This window comes from Dermacentor variabilis, chromosome 8 (assembly GCF_050947875.1).
Source record: "Dermacentor variabilis isolate Ectoservices chromosome 8, ASM5094787v1, whole genome shotgun sequence".
Classification (NCBI taxonomy): domain Eukaryota; kingdom Metazoa; phylum Arthropoda; class Arachnida; order Ixodida; family Ixodidae; genus Dermacentor; species Dermacentor variabilis.
In genome coordinates, this window is record NC_134575.1 from 102,727,000 (window position 1) to 102,748,101 (window position 21,102).

General features: G+C 47.1%; 1 protein-coding gene across 2 annotated transcripts in view; it reads left to right on the plus strand.

The window, feature by feature from the left end:
* LOC142590498 (fatty acid synthase-like) overlaps positions 1-21,102 on the plus strand; it is a 177,394-nt gene that overhangs the window by 114,005 nt on the left and 42,287 nt on the right. For both annotated transcript variants that reach the window (XM_075702660.1, XM_075702661.1), the window contains exons 14-16: positions 3,681-3,935; positions 4,569-4,742; positions 15,952-17,179. In XM_075702660.1, the coding sequence (XP_075558775.1) occupies positions 3,681-3,935; positions 4,569-4,742; positions 15,952-17,179 (1,657 nt within the window). The remainder of the gene's footprint in view (positions 1-3,680; positions 3,936-4,568; positions 4,743-15,951; positions 17,180-21,102) is intronic.

Here is a 21,102-nt window from a genome sequence, read left to right on the forward strand (position 1 = left end):
TAAAGTTTCATAGGATTGTTAATGACACCGGCCTGCGTGAAGCTGGGCAAGTGGCACAGTGCTTACGCGCACTTAGACAACTACAGTGGATTTTCAATATAATTTTTCGCAATTCCTTTAAAGCCAGTCACATCTTTTGCTATTCGCGTCTGCCAAAATTCTTTACATCTCTTGTTGCGAGCGCTGTTGTACTCGGTACGTTGAAAAGTATCCGTGTGTCCTTGCTAAGGCTGTTGCTTGCCATACTCGTGAGGGTATTCTTCATAGGTCCGCTGTCTGGGTGTAGAACTTGAAATTTGTTTATTTTTGGGCAATCGTGTACAGATTTTCCGTGGACGCTGGCTGGCGAAAAGGCACATTAATGCAGGGCAAAGCGCCAGCGACCCATAAGCACAAACACTCAGTGAGAATAACAAAAAAGAGAACAGTAAAAAAACGGCAATTCACAGTTTAAGAAGTTAAAAGTAGTCGCAACCACATATAACTGCAAGGATACATTATATAAGTAAAATTTGATGATTTCAAGAGTAAGTATAGAAACACTAGACGATATATTTAACAATATGCAAAAAAACACAACAACAATTCCGTACAAGCGAATCCCCTTGACGCCAAGCCAGAAATTTTGTCAGCGAGAGTTAGGCGTCAGCTTATTCTCATCAAACACGTAAATTGATATTGCACGCTTGAGAGCCTTCCGGCCACGTTCCTTGATGCTGGTCAAGCCAATGTACATTTCATCTGCATTCAGTGCTGTTCGCTATTCGCATCTCAGTACGGTGCGCGCCATTCTCGAACGATTGACTGGTATTCTGTACCGTACACTGATAGATGTAAGCGCTTGTTCGAAATATTGAATATTACGGGAATAGTCTGTTATTCGACTCGTATGCAATTCGAGAATCCAATACCCTAAGTTATCTTATAACCCTGTGTGTTTGAATACTATAAATTAAATTACTGGGAAGCCTAAAACTTTCGAAGGACGCTTAGTTGGGCGTTCTGTTGAAGGGCTGCTGAACATTGCGGCTCGTCTTGCACCTGTGCAAGCAGCCTATCTCCACCAATTCTCTATTCCCAGAACACCTGCGTCGCCTTAGGGCGGCATGCTGCTCTCGTCGCACCGCTACCGCAGCTTCATCCATAGCCGCTTCCTGCCGACGGCGGTTACGACGAGTGGCATTTGGAGCTGCTCTAGCCTCTTGCGCAGTGGCGTACTTTATGAGTCCTCCCCTCCCTTGACTAGGGACTGGCGCATCGTCACCCAAGTCGATGTTAAATGAAACTCGGAAGCCACCTCCCCAGCTCCACCATTGCCCTTTGCCCTCAACGCCCTCCCGTGCCACCCCTAACATTTCCGTCCTCGTCCCCAGCGTCGATGTTGCCCTTTTCCTAAACCCTTTCGGCGCCGCCGCTGACGTTTCCGTCGACTCTCCGACGGCACTCCGCCGCCCTTTCTCAGATCCCTCCTCCCGCGCTGCTGTTCTGCTTTCCCGGCGTGCTCAGCTTTTCTGTACTTCACAACGTGATCGTGATACATAGAGATGTAAGGCTTTCGCCTTGGAATTACAGTTGCTGAAGTGTACAGAATGAAACATAACCCGCCGTGGTTGCTCAGTGGCTATGGTGTTGGGCTGCTGAGCACGAGGTCGCGGGATCGAATCCCGGCCACGGCGGCCGTATTTCGATGGGGGCGAAATGCGAAAACACCCGTGTGCTTAGATTTAGGTGCACGTTAAAGAACCCCAGGTGGTCAAAATTTCCGGAGTCCTCCACTACGGGGTGCCTCATAATCAGAAAGTGGTTTTGGCACGTAAAACCCCAAATATTATTATTATTATTAGAATGAAACATAGCCTTTCGGCATTGCCGTTTCGATTATTGTTTTCCTGACATGGCTAGTTACCATCTACACATCGAACACCAGACGTTGCTATTTGATATAATAGGGCCGATTCTCTCTGAGGCTGTATGTGAGCTTCGTTGTTATCAAAAATGGGTGATCAAGTAATAACTATCACTGTTATCGGTTTGCCTATTTAATAATTTCTTCTCAATTGCAATGGAAATGAAGCTCTATTGCACGTGCGAACATTGTAAATCTTGGAATTCTCCACAAAACAAAAAATAGGCATGAATAAAAAAAATGAAAGCAAATACAATAAACCAGCAAAGTTAGTAAGCAGCGAAGTTGTATTTGAAGGGACATGCCGGCAGCATGCAAGCAGAATCGCAATGAGTAACAGCTTTAGGCAGTGTGTTTCATATCATGGTGACACTTGGTAAGAACGACTATTTAAGCACGTTGGTGTGGCACTGAGTTTCTTGGATGAAAGTGAATTAACGCAAGCGAACACGTTTATTCTGGTAAGGTGGGGTTCTTCTGAAATGGTGAAATAAGCAATCTTGCAAACTGTGGTGTTTTTATTGCGATAGAAATTATATGGACTCTCCAGGCTCATTTTTGCCGTCGCAGTGATGTTCCACATTAATTCCAAGGGCTACAACACAGACGCTTTATCCGCGAGGGAAAGCTCACGAGGGAGGCCGATGATCCCGGCTCAATCTGGCGCGTGAAGGAGGAAAGCGAAGAGCAAACGCGCCGTCTTCCGTCACGCGAAAGGCCATCGGGGGTGGCTGGGAACATACCGTTCGCGTTGCCTGTACACACCATTCGCATCGCATGCCTGTGGTATGTGACTCCATGAACGATTTCGTTTATTTGTGCAAAGGATGGTATTTTTGCTCCAAAAGGATGCCTACGTTGTTGTCTATTATGTGCGAGTCACTTCCAAAACATGCTATGGCATTTTTTCTTCCCCACAGGAAAATTTGCTCATTGGAACCTACGGATGCTATTAGCCCTGATACACGTACATCTTAGTTTTCTTATGGTTTATTTAAGGTGACAATGGTCTTCAACTCACTGACATGAGTATTCAACATTTGTTTACTTTAAGCTTTAGAAGTGCGCTCGTAAACTGCCGCAGGGTTTAAACTAGCCAAAGTAGCAAACTAGGTAGACGACGGAACACATAGTTTAAGATCTATCGGTAGATTAGTTCGTACACAGAATGTTGTTGTCTATAGCTGAAAAACCAGGTTGTCCAATGGGCCAGCAGCTCTGGTGTGCTTCCAGTTTCATCATCTCGATTTACCATGCACCCAATATTGCTCGAGCGATAAGGATAGTGAGCTATCGCAACATGAACAAAGTCTTAGGACAACACACTAGCCTGTTGATCATGCTGCTGCTCATCTCGCCGTTCACATTTATGTAATGCACTGACTGTCCCGAATACACAGGAACCCAATGGTACGTATACCAAGAACTCTTGCCTTTTAAGTGTATCAATGAGCTTGAGTTATTTCTCAGGGATAGGTGGCACAATTTTACGTTTGCAGATTTCGCCTACTTTTTCCGTGTATCTGGCACTTATTTAGCCTAGATAAGGGCAATTTTTCGTTTCTTTGAATCCAATAGGTAGCTCTTCTTTCATGGAAAACTCTAGTCCACATGAAAGTAACTTTTTGGCGCCCCTCATACTGTATTTCAACGTTGTAAAAAAAAAACTAACTTGAATGTGTTGGAGAGGAAATCAAGTTCGCGGCTTGCTGGAGTCTAGTTTAGCGATGTGAATTCATTCCAAGGAGTCGAAAGCATACTCTTGCGTTCGCAGGTTGTGTGCGCTTCCAGATCAGCATGATGCCCATCTCTGGCGAGTTTGAAGTGTGCGAGGGCCGAGCAGTGGTTTGCAAAGGCCGGATCCGCATGGCCGAAGAAGGTGAGATGCTGCTCCTCAAGGACCCTCCTGGAACGCCTGCAGAGACCATCGCGTACGATATGGACTGTGCGGACGTTTACAAGGAGTTGAGACTCCGCGGATACCAGTACAGCGGAGCTTTCCAGGGTGTCCTCAAGGCCGACTCAAAGAGTAAGGGCGAACTAGAATTAGTAATACGTGATTGCAACTACATGTGCGGGGTTTTGGCAAGACGCTTAACCTCATATTTGCAGCGTTGTAATACCGTTCGCACTTAATAATAAGAGACCTGACGTATATTGTAGCTACAAACTGAGCATTCTAAAATGGCGCCAGTAAGCTGTGGTGTTTGGTCGCATTTGTAAAATACACTTACTTGAAAGCAAAACACGAAATAGAATGGCGCCTGAAAGCCACTCCCAGTCCTGAAAGTTCTGACGTAGTTCTGGCAATTGTCATCTTCCTACAATGTAATCTGTACTATGCTTTCCAATGCTGAATATCTTATTGGTCATTCTGAGCGGACTGCGTAGTACAGTGTATGCCACGGTGGCCGCATTTCGATTGGGGCGAAATGCGAAAACACCCGTGTGCTCAGATTTCGGTGCACGTTAAGGAAGCGCAGGTGGTTCAAACTTTTCCGGACTCCCTCACTAGCACGTTCCTCATAATGAGATCGTGGTTTTGGAACGTTAAACTACATAATTTAACAGGCAACAATGCATGCCTATACATGAATGAGAGCGTAATTATCCTCAACGCAACAAAATCAGCGCCTTCTTCATTCTCTCATAAATTTGACAGAACCGTATGCAAAACTGAAGTGGGAGGACAACTGGGTGACCTTTCTCGACGCGCTGGTGCACGTGAGCTTCATCTGGAAGACAAAAAGAGTCTTTTGCTTGCCTATCAGGATACAGTCGGTTCGCATCGACCCCAAGATTCATGCAAGGATCACCGAATTGGCTGGGGACGCGGGTGAGTGATCTTGTTCTTTTACTGACTGATGAAAAACTGATGATGAAGAAGGGTAGCGTGACGAGAAACACTTCCGAGCAGACGTACTTTGGGTAGAACCAATATCTATGTTGTTCAAAATAAACCTTTTCAATCACAACGCGAAGGTTGCTTTGAGAAAGTAACGAGCTTCTGATTGCATCGCTCGTTCGCCTCTCCAGGAACGAGGATGTGTAGAAGTAGCCACATTTACAATGAATTGCAGGTGATATTGTATGGAAAAGATTGCGGCCAGAAATGTAGCGCCTAGAGCATAAGATGCGTGATGCGGATTAAAATGAAAAAAAAAATACTGACAGTGCGCACAGACGGCAGCATAGGATCCAGCTTCTCTTGATACAATCATTTTCGTTCAACAAGCGTAACACGTCTACTGCTGGTAATGGATCACCAACAGGTCTACATCGCCACCTTAATGTCTGGATAACGTGTTTTGGGGACCTTGGGGAGGGTTGGGTTATTGCTTCTGTCTTGGGGCGTGCCCTACCTTTAGCAGTGCTGCTGTAGGTGCGCATTCGCTGCAGCGTGTAAGCCGCGTGATGCTTCCGCCAGCTGCATAGTGGGTGAATGGACAACCCACGTCTTCGACGCGAACATAGAAGCCGTGTGCTTTCGGCTAGCGATGTGGAGTCTATGCGTCGTGCGTTTAGTACCTCAGCTTATCGAAATAAACCGCTCTCTGTAGTGGGCCCAGTATACGTTTATTCCGAAAGTTTCTTGTTCGTCAGCTGGCACGGGTGTCCTCGCTTTTACACAGGGTGTTATACATAACTGTGGTGTCCGAACTATCATGTAGGAGGATTTGAAAATATGCAAATGCCACGTAGCTGGATATAACCAAGATAATGTTGTTTGCCCTCAGTTGGAGATATTGAGATCATATTTTGCCTCCCACCTAATTACATAATTGGTAATATTTATTTATAAACTTCTCAATAATTATAACTAGATGAGAAGTGTCAATGAGATAATTGTAGAGCATCATGGAAAACTCCCGATACAGCTTTCTGCTGCTCAATAGGTGCTATATAAAAGTGTTTTCCAAGCGTGATAGTAGCCCGGGAACGCACCCAAAGTGCCTCGAACGGGAAGTCGCGCAGCAGTTTTAGCTTGTGTTCGGAGGTTTCTTTCTTGCTCGGAAAAGTACTTTTGTGCAGCAAGTACTGAGCAACATAAAGATGTATCGGAAGCTTTTTTTCGGCAATTTTCTCGTTGACACTTTTCATCTACTTATAATATTTGAGAGGTTGATTGATTACTTAAACAAATTATGTAAACAGGCGGAATGCAAGAAAAGAATACCCTGAGCATTTCTAAGCGACGGTAAGCAACATTACCATGATTCTGCCCAGCTACGTGGCATTTCAATATTTTTACATCACGGTGCATGCTAGTTGGGGCACCCTCTTGAACCACCCTGTTGAACACCCTGTTGAGACACCCAGCTGAAGAACAAGAATCTTTTACTCCAACCCAGTGGTCCAAGTTGTCTTATAGCTTGATTCATTAGTCATGTGTTCGGGGTTGTGATGCTGTCATGGTCATCCTGTCATCGTCATTCCAGCGCTGTCATCCGACTCCCGTCATGAGGTCTTCATCGCGCTATCATCGTATAACAGGGGCCGTCATGGCGTCGTTGTAGCGCTGTGGTGTTATCATCGTTATCACTTCAGTAACGTCATCCCATTGTCACCTTGCAGTCATCGCCACAATGTCTGGCTTGTCTACATTGATGTTAATCTTTCGTCATCTTCGAATTCTAATCCTTCTCTGATCATTCGCCTGCGATTAGGCCGTTCTTGACACGCCATTATCGCCAGGTAGGCGCTATTATGGCTCCATTGTAAGACCGTACGTCGTCGTAATAGGATCGTACTGGTGCCATCACGTCACTGCAGCTTGTCATGCAACTCATGCCGTTGTCGTCTCACTATCCTTGTAATACAGGTCTCGCTATGCAGTGATCATCATACACTCCTCATCATTCCGTTGTCCTTAGGCCATTGTCCTGCCATCGTCTTCACTGCATGGTCGTCATGAATTCTTGTGATACCGACCACAGGATGCCGCCGTAGTCGTATCATCGTCATCTTTGTAACTTCGGCATCTGACTTTCCTCATGCTTCCGTCATCAAGTTGTCGTTTCACCATTGTCATTACTTCAGTATCGTCATCCCATCGTCGTCATGCCGTCGTCGTGATACCACCTTTGTCGATCGATCGATGTAGTTCCTGGTTTGTCATTCTATCGTAATCATGTTATCATCATTCACTCGTGACTATGCGGCCATTGTCGTGGCATAGTCGTTGTGATGTTACTGTGGCCGGATCACTCCATAAAAAAGGGAGAAGCAGCACGCGATAGCACAAACACACCACGGACTTGTATTGACGTACACGACACAGATAACGGCACACACGTGACAATGCCTCATAGGCGACATGCACTATCTCTATGGATAGGTGGATTATGATTGGCCTACAGTTCCGGCGGAAGCGTGTGTCGCCTTCTCTGAGACCTTGCGGAACTGATGCTGGCCAGCGGGGTCGGACAGCAGTGTCGGCCGGCGGGTCGGACAGCCGTGTAGGACGTCCGGGTCGGACAGCTGGGTCGGACGGCCGGGACGGATGGCTGGGTCGGAGAGCCGGGTTGGACGGCCGGGTCGGACCGCCTCGCGGGGCTCAGGTAGCCGGCCGCAGTCACCGGGTCGCGTCCACAGCTGGCGGGGTAGCCCTGTGGCCGCTCACCCGAACGATCGACCGCCCCGGTTCAGGACCGCCAGCCTCCTGGACCAGTGCCCATCGGAAGATCGGGGCGAGGTAACCTCCCAGCGGGCGACAGTGTTGCTTCGGGTGTGGCGTATTGGCGCGGGCGGCGATAGCTCCTCTGGGCCAGACGCCCAGCGAGGAAGCTGTTTTCCGTCGACCGCCGAACCTCGCGCACTGCTCACGCCACGGGCCACACACTCTCGCGCCACGCTTTTCGAAGCGCCACTGCCGACGCTCCCAAATTGGTGTCAATGATGATGATGATGATGATGGCTCTCTTGCGGGTATTCGCACAGAGTCGCTGTCATCTTCGCCACCGCACGGCGCACTGTATTCGAATGTCTATACCATCCACTCCCGCGTACCATATATTATGACAGTCATCACTGCATCAACGTCAGACAGACGCTGTGATGTATTCGTTGTCATAGCATCGTCATCATAACGTCTTGGTGATGTCATTCTCGTCAATACCGCTTCATCGTCCGGTTGTCGTCTTACCATCGTCGTCTCGCCGTCGTCATCATAATACGGTCGTCGTCTTATCGTTTTCCTGCTGTCGTCGACACGTTGTTGTTGTTGTTACACAATTGTCATAATTTAAATAACGACATGTCATTGTCATCATGGCGTCTTCGTTAGACCCCTTTGTCATTCCGTCAATATAAGTTCTTCTTCGTCATTCCAGCATCCCTACGTTGGCGTCATACAATCGTCGTCGTGGATCCATGCTCACGGGCCATCTTGGCAAGCGAGTGCCATAGCAGAGAGGGCCTATATCGCATTATGTGGCTATAGCTGAATTATTTAAGGTCTCATTATTACCACTACGCGTGTCAAACAAAGGTCACTTTAGTAATATAATCTGTCGCTGCATTGCTCGATTGATTTTCACACTGCCATCGAAGTCATCGTGAGATAAATTCAGTGGTATTTTAGTTGTATCACAGTTTGGGGGGGGGTCATGCGGAAAAGATTTATCAGTAGTAGCCGTTCAGTTAATTGTGAATATTGAGTCTACAATTCTCAAAACAGGTGGGAAGTAGACTTTCTTCGATATGACAAACTTTTATTGCTTGGACACTTGAATTTTGCTATTGCAACATACATGTGAGCATAAACCAGTAGGTACAACAACTTGTTACATAATAATACGTACTGGCGATTACAACGCAAATTCTAAGAAACAACATTGTTGCGAATCTTTCATAGGGATGCCTTGAACGTTGTGAGTGGGAAGGCCTGCCGGTTTTGTTTCAGTGTTTTCGTCGTCTTCATTATTAAATTGCTGGTTTGCTTGCCCTGTCTTCTGGGAACGGCGTAGCCACTTCTTCATTGGTTGGTATTTCGAATATTTATGCGAATGTGCTCTCTTGCACGACTGCCCGGTGCCGGACATAGTGCAAACACGCGCCCTATCTAGTGCGAAGCGTGGCCGCCGGGCATGGCAGGTGACGTTCATAAGTGCTAACGTGAACTACATGACAAAGGAGCGTTCATGCCATCGTTGCGCTTCAGGCGTCGTCATTTCATCGGCTTCATGTGATAATTCATTCGTTATCATGCCGTCATCACTTTTCTTCCATCTTAATTATCTATTCTTCAGTGGGTCGTCATTTTGTCGTCAACACGCTGCTGTTGTAACGCCCCGATTTCTATTCCATCGCCGTCAGTCCGTCGTCATCATTTGATCGTCATTATACTGCCGTCATCACGCCGCCGTTATCATGCTGCGGTCATTCGATCGTCACCATGCCGCCGGTATGATGGCATAACCTTCACTGCGCCTTCATTTTGCAGACTTCTCGTGCGTATTCGTGGTCTTACAGTCATCATGTTGAAGTTGTGGTCGTTTTATCGTCGTCATCCCACTGTTGACAAGCTGCCGTTGCCACCCCATTATCTTTATACAGGTGCCGGTATAGCATCGTCGCCACTTCAGATTTGTCACCTCACCGTCGTCATTATCGCCCTTCGCCTTTCTCTGCTCATCCTTCTTTCTTCGTCATTCCGTCGTCATGAATGGATCGTCAATCTACCATGGTTGTTCAATCGTTGTCATTCTTTGGTACTTATTGCATTGTCGTGATGCCATCACTGTCATGCTATTGTCGTTATTGTGCCCTAGGCTTACAGTCGTTCTCATTAATTTGTGGTTATATAGTCGTCATTATGCCACTGCATTTGTTCCGTCATCGTCATTCCAACTTCGCCACCCGATTGCCTTCATGCTGTCGTTCTCAAGCCATTGCCATCATATATTTGTTCCGATCCCATTGTTGTGATACTCTTGTAGTCATTCCAGAATATTTATTCCATTGCCGTTATGCTTTCGTCATCGCTCCATTGTTGACATTCCTGTTTTGTTGTTCCATCTTCTTCATGCCTTCTTTGTCATGCCGTCTTTCTTGTGTTGCCATTCTAGCAGTGGAACTATCGCCTCCAGATTCGGTGAAGAAGACGGCACAGAAGCAAAGAGCGCGAGAATGAGAACACGCTAGCACGCTCGACCTGATATCCCGCAACGCCATGGCTGGATGGCCTAAATAAACGGTAGCCACGGCTCCGCTTCCCCACGAATTGGTGATGCCGGACGACCGAGCCCACCCATGCCAGCGTCCACGTGCCAGCGTCTACAAAGGCGATAGTGACGTGGCCTCAGGCGGGCCGGTAGGCGTACCACGGTTGGGGGTTCGGAAATTCTATATCTACATGCCGGACATCTACTTCATCCAGCTGACCAACCACTCCCGTATCAAGAACGTTCCAGGCTACAGCCGCATTCCAGGCTCCAGATGCTTTCAAGGCTTTGGCTGCGTTTGGGCTCCGGCTGTCAGCCCCCGACCCTGACTTCTACGAGGACTTGCGGGCAGCCGTCCTTGCTCGCTGCACTACCTCGAGCGCACAGACCCCTCCTGCTGTCGCTCCTTCACAACAGCTCTCGCCATTTGAACCGTCGCGTCAATCCGCGTGTCAGCCGCCGTGGTTGCTTAATGGCTATGGTGTAGGGCTGCTGAGCGCGAGGTCGCGGGATCGGATCCCAGCCACGGTGGCCGCATTTCGACGGCGGCAAAATGCGAAAGCACCCGTGTACTTATATTTAGGTGCACATTAAACAACGCCATGTGGTCTAAAGTCCCTTGATGAGCTTTAAAATCTAGGTACCGAAAACGTTTGCGGGGCCGCCGACGCACTTTCTTGGACAGCGCCCACTTATGGCTGACAGCTGCTTCTGTGCGCCATGTTCTTCCGGGGCCACACCAGCTTCTGAGTTTGACGACACTAGCACGCTTGTTTTTTTGCTGTGAATTGTGTCGACTACACATTTCCAGCAAAGGTGAGTTCTGCCTATCTGTCGCTGTTTGCTGGATGTCAGCGTACCTTTCCGGACGCTTCCTGTTGCCTGATGCTTCAACGTTTCATTATTCGCCTCAAGACAATTATTTACGCATATTAAAGGTACAGATAGCACAACTGCGGGCCCAATGCACGTTGTGAAAAGCCGAGCATCTGTCTGAATAGTGATATCAAACTGGATTCGGCTCTAAACGGTACATTTGGCTTTGTGATCGCTGGTTCGTTCCTGTGCGCGAATGACGCGTAACTGTACAATGCGACATCCTATACTTCAAGTTGCTTGGTTGAGCTATTCTTGAATATTTAAACAGCAACATACAGGAGCTTCCGTGGCGGTTCTTATATTATGGGGTTTTAAGTGCCAAAACCACTTTCTGATTATGAGGCACGCCGTAGTGGAGGACTCCGCGAATTTCGACCACCTGGGGTTCTTTAACGGGCACCTAAATCTAAGTACACGGGTGTTTTCGCATTTCGCCCCCATCGAAATGCGGCCGCCGTGGCCGGGATTCGATCGCGCGACCTCGTGCTCAGCAGCCCAACACCATAGCCACTGAGTAACCACGGCGGGTCGTAGCGGCTTTATTACATTACAAAATGAAAGAAAAAGACGCTGCCGGCCGGGGCAGTTGCTATCTGAGGTTTTGCGCACACAAGCTGCGGAACAAAGATTTGCGCGTGCACTGTTCTCTCGCGAACTAGGCAGCCGCAGCACGACAACGCAGTTTTACTGCTTGCACCGTCTACGACTAAACAGCAAGTAAGTAACAGCTGGAACGCATTACTCGCACGTTTCCCTTATTGTCAGTACCTAACTCATTTGCCGCGTTTCTTTACTGCCTCTCACAATAATGTCGCTACTGCAAATGCATACCGTTCATGTGCATACAGCGCGCACAACCGCGCCGCAGAGTGCATTAGGAAGAAAATGGCGGCCGACGCGAGCCGCACGGGAAAGCGTGGTAGGAGAGCTGCAACTTGTCGCTACTTGGCAAAAGCCAATCTAGGGACTTTAGTCTAAACTTCCGGAGTCCCACACTACGGCGTGCATACTCAGACCGTTGTTTTGGCACCTAAGATACCATAATTTAATTTTCATCATCGCGTCTTGTCCCACATCGCCTGCGTCTACCCGTGCCGATCGACAACACGCGCCGGCCACGGCATTGAACCTCTACTAGGTCCGTGAGCTTCCTCCCCATCTCGAAGGCAGCTGCGCGACGGCTCTTTCGAAGGAATTCACTGGGTCGCACGCAAGCGCTTTTAGTTTTTTTTCTACAGCTCGCCGCACTCCTTCTTTGGGCGTTCCCGTAAGCTGTCCACTTTCCGTGCGGGGCACCTTAATCATCACCGAGTCATGATTTACCACCGACTCCAGTAGGCGCATATTTCACTCTCGAAGGCACGCCGACTGCTTAAGCATAACCTGAGCGATACCTTCAGCGACCACCGCAATCCTAGTGCTATCGGCACTGGAGATTTCGCCGTAGGCAGCAGCAGTCGAACCCTCTGGTGTTTTGTGCTCGCACCTTCCGTGGAAGCATGGCCTGCCGAACTTCAACAGGACCAGCTCTGCCATCTGGTTTCTTCAGCTCGAGAATCATTTTTACGTCAACAGCGTGAGAGACTAACACTTGAGCCATCACCATGCAAGTCGAGAGCTGCCAGACGGTCCTCTTTCGGAGCTCCGACTTCTACATGCCCGGAAGTCTACGAGAATATGCGACAGGTTGTGATTTCGCACTACGGCATCACTGTAACTGCGCCTCAGTCACAACCCACCATGTCGGTGCTGCCGGGCACATATCTCTCGGATCGCGGAATCGGGCAATACCAATGAGTGCCGCTGCCACTACCAGCGACACTACCAATGCCACTGCCACTGTGCCATGCAGTTCAACGACATCGTCTCCAGCGTTGTTCCCCTCAATGTCCTGAACAAGGGCACGCGCCAAAAACCGGCATATACCCCTGAATTCTGCTTGAAGAGTTGCAACGCACAAGACAACGCGCGTTTTGCACATGTTTCAACCGTGCTTCAGGATAGGAGGGGGGCCCCGTAGCGGCGCGACTATCGCTTCCAGAGCTGGTGGAGAAGACGACAGCTCACGAGCACAGAGCGAGAGAAAGAGAACACGCTGGCGCGATGCCGCAGTATCGGCCACTTCCGAGATCCCGGGGCACTATGGCTGGAATGGCCTCGATGGCTACCACTTCGCGCCGCCTCCCTCACCATCATTGTACTGTCGTAATGAGGTCATCGTCATTGGCCATCGCCATTCCGCCAGGTCATCGTTACGTGGGTGTCCCACATGTTTCAGCGCCACAACTTCGTTAGCTCACCGTTTTCCGGGCAGAATGTGTCCAAATTGGTCGTGCACTCTATATTTGCAACTTGAGTTCAATAGGAGGGGACATATTCGCAATGAGGAAAGCGAATATCAATAGTCAGGGTGTAGTATTTCATTTGCATTCCAAAGAGAACTACAAAGTATTTTCGGTTGTTCGAAAGTGACCCAATATTTCGCAAGAACCGCCGTTTGAGTATGGTTAGTTTTCTCATTGTGCTAAACAAAATTACTAAATATCGAACGTGTGACAACGACAAATGTTGCGAAACAACGTAGAAACAACATGGCAATACAACCTTTGTTTTTCGTTTTGCCGCGGAAACCTACATGACAACCAGTGTTTTTTTTTTCTTGAAGTCTGTAATTTCCTTTTTTTTTCGTAGTATAGTTTTGCAGCTGTTTTATCTTTTACGTTACAACATTGTGTTCTTCTCCTTGCAGCAGGCCTTTTTACGCGTGTCTACGCTACACAAGTCCTTCAGTAGCTTTATTTTTCAGGAGCTTATGATAGCTAATAGCAACCTTTTATTTAGCGCGTTCGGAAAGATTGCCATACGAAAGGTATTCATTGTTTGAAAGCTTGCTTGCAACCGAGCTTTAATGTTGTTCAAAGGCTGTTCGTGATGTTTTTATTATAGAGCAATAGCTGATCATGGGTTTTTAAAATTGATGATATTTCCCTGACATTTACTTGTCTGTTATACAGTAGTGAGCGAAGGCAGCGGTATGTAAGTACGTCAAAATAAATATCTGCTTTCAATATATGCATCTGCTTTTAACTATTCGGTGTTCGATTCGATATTCAATAAATAACATTCGTATTTCATTCATATTCGAAAATATTTACATTCGTCTGCTTCTAGTCGTTACACAAGAACACCATTATTCTAAACGCCATTAAAACTTAGCTTACATTGTATTCCTACAGTACGCGGGGACCTGCTTTTTTTCTGGTTTCCCTCCTGATAGCTCGCATGTACAAACTCGCCGAACAAGTCACTCTTATAAAATAGGGATGGTGTTCGATCTTTTTCTCCTATGACAGTGCGTCTAGTGTGAAGCCCTAAGTAGACAAAGCTGTCAAGTTCTTCGTATGGTGCGTTTTCTATTCTTCATATGCAGGCCTTCAATCCCGTCTAGTGTGGGTTCGAAATGTAATGTTTAGTGGTTCAAAATTTACTCACCTCCACCAAATTTAGCGGGTGTTCTTACAGTGCTTAGCTTCTACAAGTTGTTTGGCCAAACGAATGCTATAGCAGGCTAGGCTCACATGAAACTGACCGAACGCAAACAATGAGATCGCCTATTTTCTCTTTTTTCACGCTGCACAGGGCTGGAGACAATAATATCGAGTAGAGTAGTAATTCACAGAACATGAAAGCGACATTACTTGCAAAATTTCTAGGCTCATGTGTAGCTACAACACACGAAGTACGCAGTACCTTGTTGTTTATATAGTCACTGGTACATGGCTGACGTAAGAAAATAAATTATGGCCGCCCATAATATATTCACCCGAAACGAGAACGCGCCTCAGCGACCCCATTGACATCACACTGCTGTAGGCCCAGTCCAGGTGGGAACATTTTGACCGTGAACTTATTGCCGTGTAGACAGTGGATTTTATCAAGGTCATGATCGTATCGCCTGTAAACAAACTAATGCTGAATGAATGCTGTAATCAAACGTTGGGCAGCTTCCTCTGCTAATAATGCTAGCTGAGATATGCTCATATATTACTGGAGTCATAAAATAAATTGGGTCACGTGTACATTCCTGATAGATATTAAGGGGTCGTCTGCATGTGTTTCGAAGATTCTATTTAGAAGTTCGGTTAGCGATTAAAGCTTAAATAAATTAGAGCGCACACAGAACATGGTTTCGCGGCAAATATCGGTCTGATTCACAATTTTTTATGAATGTATCGACCTGCCTCGGTGGCTTAGCGGCTGTGGTGTTTCGCTAATAAGCACGAAGCCGCGGGATCAAATCGCGGCCACGGTTGCCGCATTAAGATAGGGGTAAAATGCAAAAACCCACGTGGTCCTATGCATTGAGGGCACGGTAAAAATGCTCTTAGGGTCAAAATTATTCCAGAGTCCCCTACTACGGCGTGCCTTGTAATGAAATCTAGGTTTTTGGTACTTAAGACCCTATAATTCATTCATTCATGCATGGATGTAATGGTTTTCAGTAGTAAGCAATTTCACAACGCTTTTACGGGACGTATAATGTTCAAGACTACTTTAGGTAGGTTAGGTTCCCGACCTATGAGACTCTTATTTTGTCAGATGATCAACTTCGATAGTTGTACTAGTAGATGCACAAAGCAAGGCGTCATTCTCCCTCTCGTTTCTTGGTGGTAAACCAAACAAGTACGTCGTTTTGGGCTCACGATAGCGATCACGACCCATATTCAAATAACGTTCTTACCCGTCCAATCCTTCATTAAAGCAGACACCAACCAATGCCAACATTGTTCATAATAACGCAGGTAATGAGCCAATGGCAAACAGCACTTACGACCAAAAAATTTCGTAAAATATGGCCTTGGGTGCTCAAGAATAGCCTTATTCCTGCTGTACGGAGCTTCTGAGAATCTGTGGGCTGTATTGAGACAATAAACACAAGAAACTATTATTAGTAAACAGGGTCTTCTTGTAAACCGCATCCTTTCTCCACTCTATATGCAGGAGTGGACCTCATCTATAACTCCTACCACAACGTTCGCCGTGCTGGTGGCGCCGAAGTAGAAGGCGTGAAATTTAACAGCGTGCAGCGCCGCCCAACGCTCCAGATGCCAATCGTAGAAGAGTACCGCTTTGTTCCTTACCTGGATAATGAGACTGCCAGTGGCGGTCGCGAGAACTCTCTGCGAGAGTATGCCGATGTGTGTTCCTGCATCAGCCAACGCGTCCTGGGGAAGATCGAAGAGCAGCAAAGACAATCCAACAAAACTTTGCACGAATGCGTACGCGTGCCAGAGGAAGTGATAAACTGGTACGTCGAGAACATTGCATCGAATCAAAGCTTACTGCAGCTTCTTGTTAACGCCCACAAAGAAGGTTACGCTGCTGCATCACTGCCTTCCAAGTTGAAGTCGGCACTACTTTCCTCCCTGAATGCTCTCGAGCAGGATATGCTGAACACCGGCCTACTAGAAGAGGACCCCCTAAGACATGTCCTTGACGTGGTGCTCGAAAATACAAGTTCCAAGAAATTTTGTATGCTAGAGTTGGCGGACAAAGGGAGTGTCACAGCCATAGGGCCACGGTTGTCTGCTCTGCTGTCCATGTGCGATGTGCACCTCAAAGCTGAATATACTGTCGCACACCTCAGTTCAGACAGCCAGGAGAAGGAACAAATTCCCAAAGACATAGCAGTAACTGCACGGCACCATGCTTCGCTCTCGGCCTCAGAAAAACTGCCCAAGGCTGACTTGGTGATTGCTTTCTGCGGCACCATGAGTGCGCTTGTTGACGTCGGGTCTCTGGCTGAAAAAGCGCACTCGCAGTGCGAGGAACACGGATTCTTTATTCTCTGCCATCGCACAGAATTGACCGCGGCAGAGGCACTCCTCTCGCAAGTGAGCGGTGTTCCTTTCCGAGTTTACTCTGAAAAGGAAACGACTCAAGCTCTCACAGCTCGTGGTTTTCGGTTGGTGGCACGAAAGTCGAATAACCTATCGACGCTGCTGCTCTTCAGGAAAGTTACTCTGAACGTTGACGCTACCAAGCAGGTGGTTGTCAAGGTGCAGAATACCAGCTTCAGATGGGTGCAGTCGCTGAGAGAAAAAGTGGTTGAACACGACAGCAAGCCAAGTGGAGAAAACATCTGGCTGCTCGCAGAAGACGCCAGCAACAGTGGAATCGTGGGCTTAACCAACTGCCTAAGAAAGGAGACCAGTGGACGTCACATTCGGTAGGTGCACACAACAATATGTTATGCCGTCTATTTCTTTGCTTACTTGATGAAAAATGTGTGGTGAGTGGAAAATTGTCATGGACATCCTAGTTTCTTGTCATAAAGTGGTAATGCATGAGGAGCAAGACAGAACTGCTGTTAGGAATTGTTTTGAGTACTTAGCAGATACCTGCAAATCTATAACGATAAATGAGCAAAAAGCACAAAGTTAATACTGTCGGAACTTCTGTCGCAAGAACGTACTGAAGCAAACTACCGGGATTTCAGATAGATGTCGGTATATATGTTTTGCTGCCACATGTCTTAGCGTACTGACGCAGTAAAATAAACTCTCCATTTGTCTAGTACGAGCCCGTTTGTAGCTGCCTCCACGCGACAGAGTCCTCTCTGTTAAGGTAGTTGTGCGGTGGTGGATACCTAAACGTACTCAGCAAAATTTATCCCACACAATACAATGACAAATGCCCCTGGTGCCACGAAACACCCACGCTGTATCACATAACGTGGGCATGCCAGAAGATAGACGTGGTACCCGTTATACCAAACCCGAGTGCGGAGCAATGGGAGGGAGTGCTCTCCAGCGATCGCCAGGTCGACCAAGAAGGTCTGATTCGGCGAGCACAACTGGCAGCAGCATCCAGCGGAGCCCTGGACTAAGGGCAACCGACCGTTGTGCTAGAAGATGGACGATTCCATCTGAAGACCGCAGAAGACCAGCGAATCTAGAGCTGATAAAGTTTTTCACTCACTCATACTCCATTTGTCTAGCTCATTTGTATGTATGAGAAAGTTATCGTAAGGCCCAATTTAAAGAAAAAAAATGGTTCTACGTGTCAACGCTGAACTCTGTTCCAGAACAAAAAAATCATCGATATGGCGTCTGTCGTAGTCTCCTGTTTGGCAAAAACTAAACACGCGATCAGGTAAAAAAAGAAAACTAAATTTGAGTAATATATCACGACAACCTCGAAAGAAATCCACGAATGGAATTTTTGGGCACTCCCTCCACAAGTAGCACAATCTTCTTTGTCATAACTGAATCATGGCAAACACGCAAGTTCGCCTCTTAGGTTCGTTGCAACTGTTCAGGAGAGTACTCTGCGCTCTTCAGTGAAGCAAAATTAGTGAGCGCAGGTATTTTAGTTGGTCAGCGCCAAGATAGAACATACCTAATACGGGAAAGCGGCCAAGGATAAGGCGTCAACTAGGAGAAATAAGAAAAGACATGAAACCTTATTCAAACGGTTAGAAGTGATAAAGAAGGCCAAGAGCTTCCTGAACCTTTTATCTCGGCAATGAAAACTAGGAAAAGAAGAGAAAGTAGTGTTTAATAAACCACTTCAACAGCGTGTCTTTCCGAAACCTGGCTACTAGCAGTTCGCTGTTACTCTGAAGGTACCCCCCCCCCCTCTAAATCGGTCTTTGATATTTAGAATAATGGAAGACATGACATGATCATTCAATTATTATCAATTTAGTATTTTAGGTAAGAATAACGGGGTAATAATTACGTATATATGCGCAAAATCGGGCTCTCAGCGTGCACTTTAACTCAATATTTCAATTTGAAATTGATGCCTCTAAGCCTGTCCTAGAATAAGGGACCGCCATTTTGGTGTGGATTGTGTGTAGCCACAAAAGCAGAAACACCTGTTTGTCTTCTGCTCCGAAACAACATCTGACATCTGCAAGGTGCCTGTGTTCGACGTCGCTGCGTGCAACGTGGCTATGTGCGTTTGTGTCCACGGATAGTAAAATGTTTTTCATTTACACGAATTTATGCAAACCTGCAATTTTATGCTTGTTCTTCTTCTGTACTACCCCCCCCCCCCCCACTGTAATGCCTCAACGGGTGCAGCGGGTACTAAACAAATGAGTATATAAATAAATAAAATAAACATCTGGCGCCTTGCTACGCGCGTTCTGGCACCCAACGGTGCAGCATGGATATTTCCGTTGAGTTGTGGTCGTAATTATTTCACTTGATCGCGCGATAAAAGCAACACAAACCACTGAACGCTTCCATAAACTATATCTATGCTGCGCTATATTATCTCTGGCTGACCGCCGAGAGGCACATTTGTAAACAAAACCACTCATGGCAACCGTCACGTATTTCCGGATCTCGCTATCGATTAGGGCAGTTGCATTGCGCAAAAACAAGCCATATGACATTTACGTCCGTTAGCCCAAGGGATCCCGTTGCTGGGGCATAGAGTTAATATAACTTACTCTATTGGGAAAGCTCCCCATAGCGCCGATGCAATAAAATCGCAACCACAAGGGGCCGCCATGCAGCTACGCTGTGCTGTCACGCAGACGCAGAACACGAGATGCGATTCAGACATTCACACTAGACGCACAATCAGGGTATGGAAAAAAAAACGAAAACCTTAAAAAGTGCCGATATTTTTGCTGGAACCCAAATTGATCCGTTAAGTTACGATTTTTTTTCACTTCGGAGCGAAACTGACGAAAACAATAACCATGTTTAGTTCGTGTTGCCCACCTTTTCTGGAACAGTCTGCACTTGTGGCTGAACTATGCTACTTCAGAGTAGCAGGCTGGAGGACCCTCTGCCCTTCCTCGGTATTTTACTCCATCTCCCTTTCCCTCAATAAGGCTCTGCTTCACATAGACTCCAGCAATGATGAAATGTGGCAGCGTACATAGAAAAAAGACGTTACACAGAGTGAAGAGCGTTTCTTCATTCTAACGTCGTCATTTGAAAGTCAGCTGCCATATTTCACCATGACTAACCATCTCGCCCATCAGTACAACCTAAGCCAGCATCGTTTCTGGATCTGCAGAATTATTTTTATGTACGTGCGGCCTGAAGAACGAACAACAGGCGTAATGTTTCAGTGCAGCGTAGCGGCATCGTGGAGTTTTGAGCAAAGTAGATTGTGCTGTTTTCCAGCAATAATTTCGCGGTTATGGAAATGAACTTTATTTGGTTTGAACCAGTCGGAACGGTCATTTTTTCTCCCCGGAGTTTAAGTGAAACTGAACGGTTTTCGGCGAACTCAAACGAAAATCGGAACGAAAAAAGTTTTGGCTCGACACCATGTATCCAATCAACGCCACCTTGACCCCGATGTGATTATGATGATTTTATGGTACCTCCTTTGAAACGGAGCGGTGAGAAATAGTCATCTGGCCTGCTTTATTTCTTCAGGTATTCTGTTGTCACGGTGCGGCATTTTTCCTATTCGCGAAGCACCGATCAATGGGCTCCAAAAGGTCGTGTGAGTTGGAGGAGGTGGGCAAGACGGGTACTGCCGGCCACTAGGGCAAGCGGCCGAAAATGTTGAGGGCCGGCTTAGAGATTGTTTTGTGGTTGGCGCGACCATGCCATCCCAAGAGTCTTTTGTAGGTACCCCTGTGCAGTCTCTGCCCCGCGCGTGCATTGAGAAGGTTATGAATAAAGGCAAAATCAGGCATCCACCCGTTCGTAGCAATTGCTACAAAGGAAGCCCGTACGGGTTCCTCGAAAGAAAAGCCTCATAGTTGAAGAAAAATTCGTCCTGGTCCGGGACTAGAACCCGGGACCACCGCCTTTCCGGGGCCGCCGCTTTACTATCTGAGCTAACCAGGAGGCTAGCTGGTGGTAGGGCGAAGTCGAATTTGTCGACAACACGAAGCAAAGGCAAGTGTTTTGACGTAGTAGTTATGCGGAAACCCGGAAGGTGGAGAGACGTAATGAATAAAGGGAAAATCAGACATCCACCCGTTCGTAGCAATTGATACAAAGGAAACACGTACGGGTTCGTCGAAAGAAAAGCCTCATAGTTGAAGCCTCATTGAGAAGGTCGCTAAGACGGGAGGGGTGGCGAATAACCCGAACGCTGAGGCTAGTGCCTCGACGAGGCGGTTATTCCGAATACGAGAAATCTATATGTTTCATTCAATATCTCACA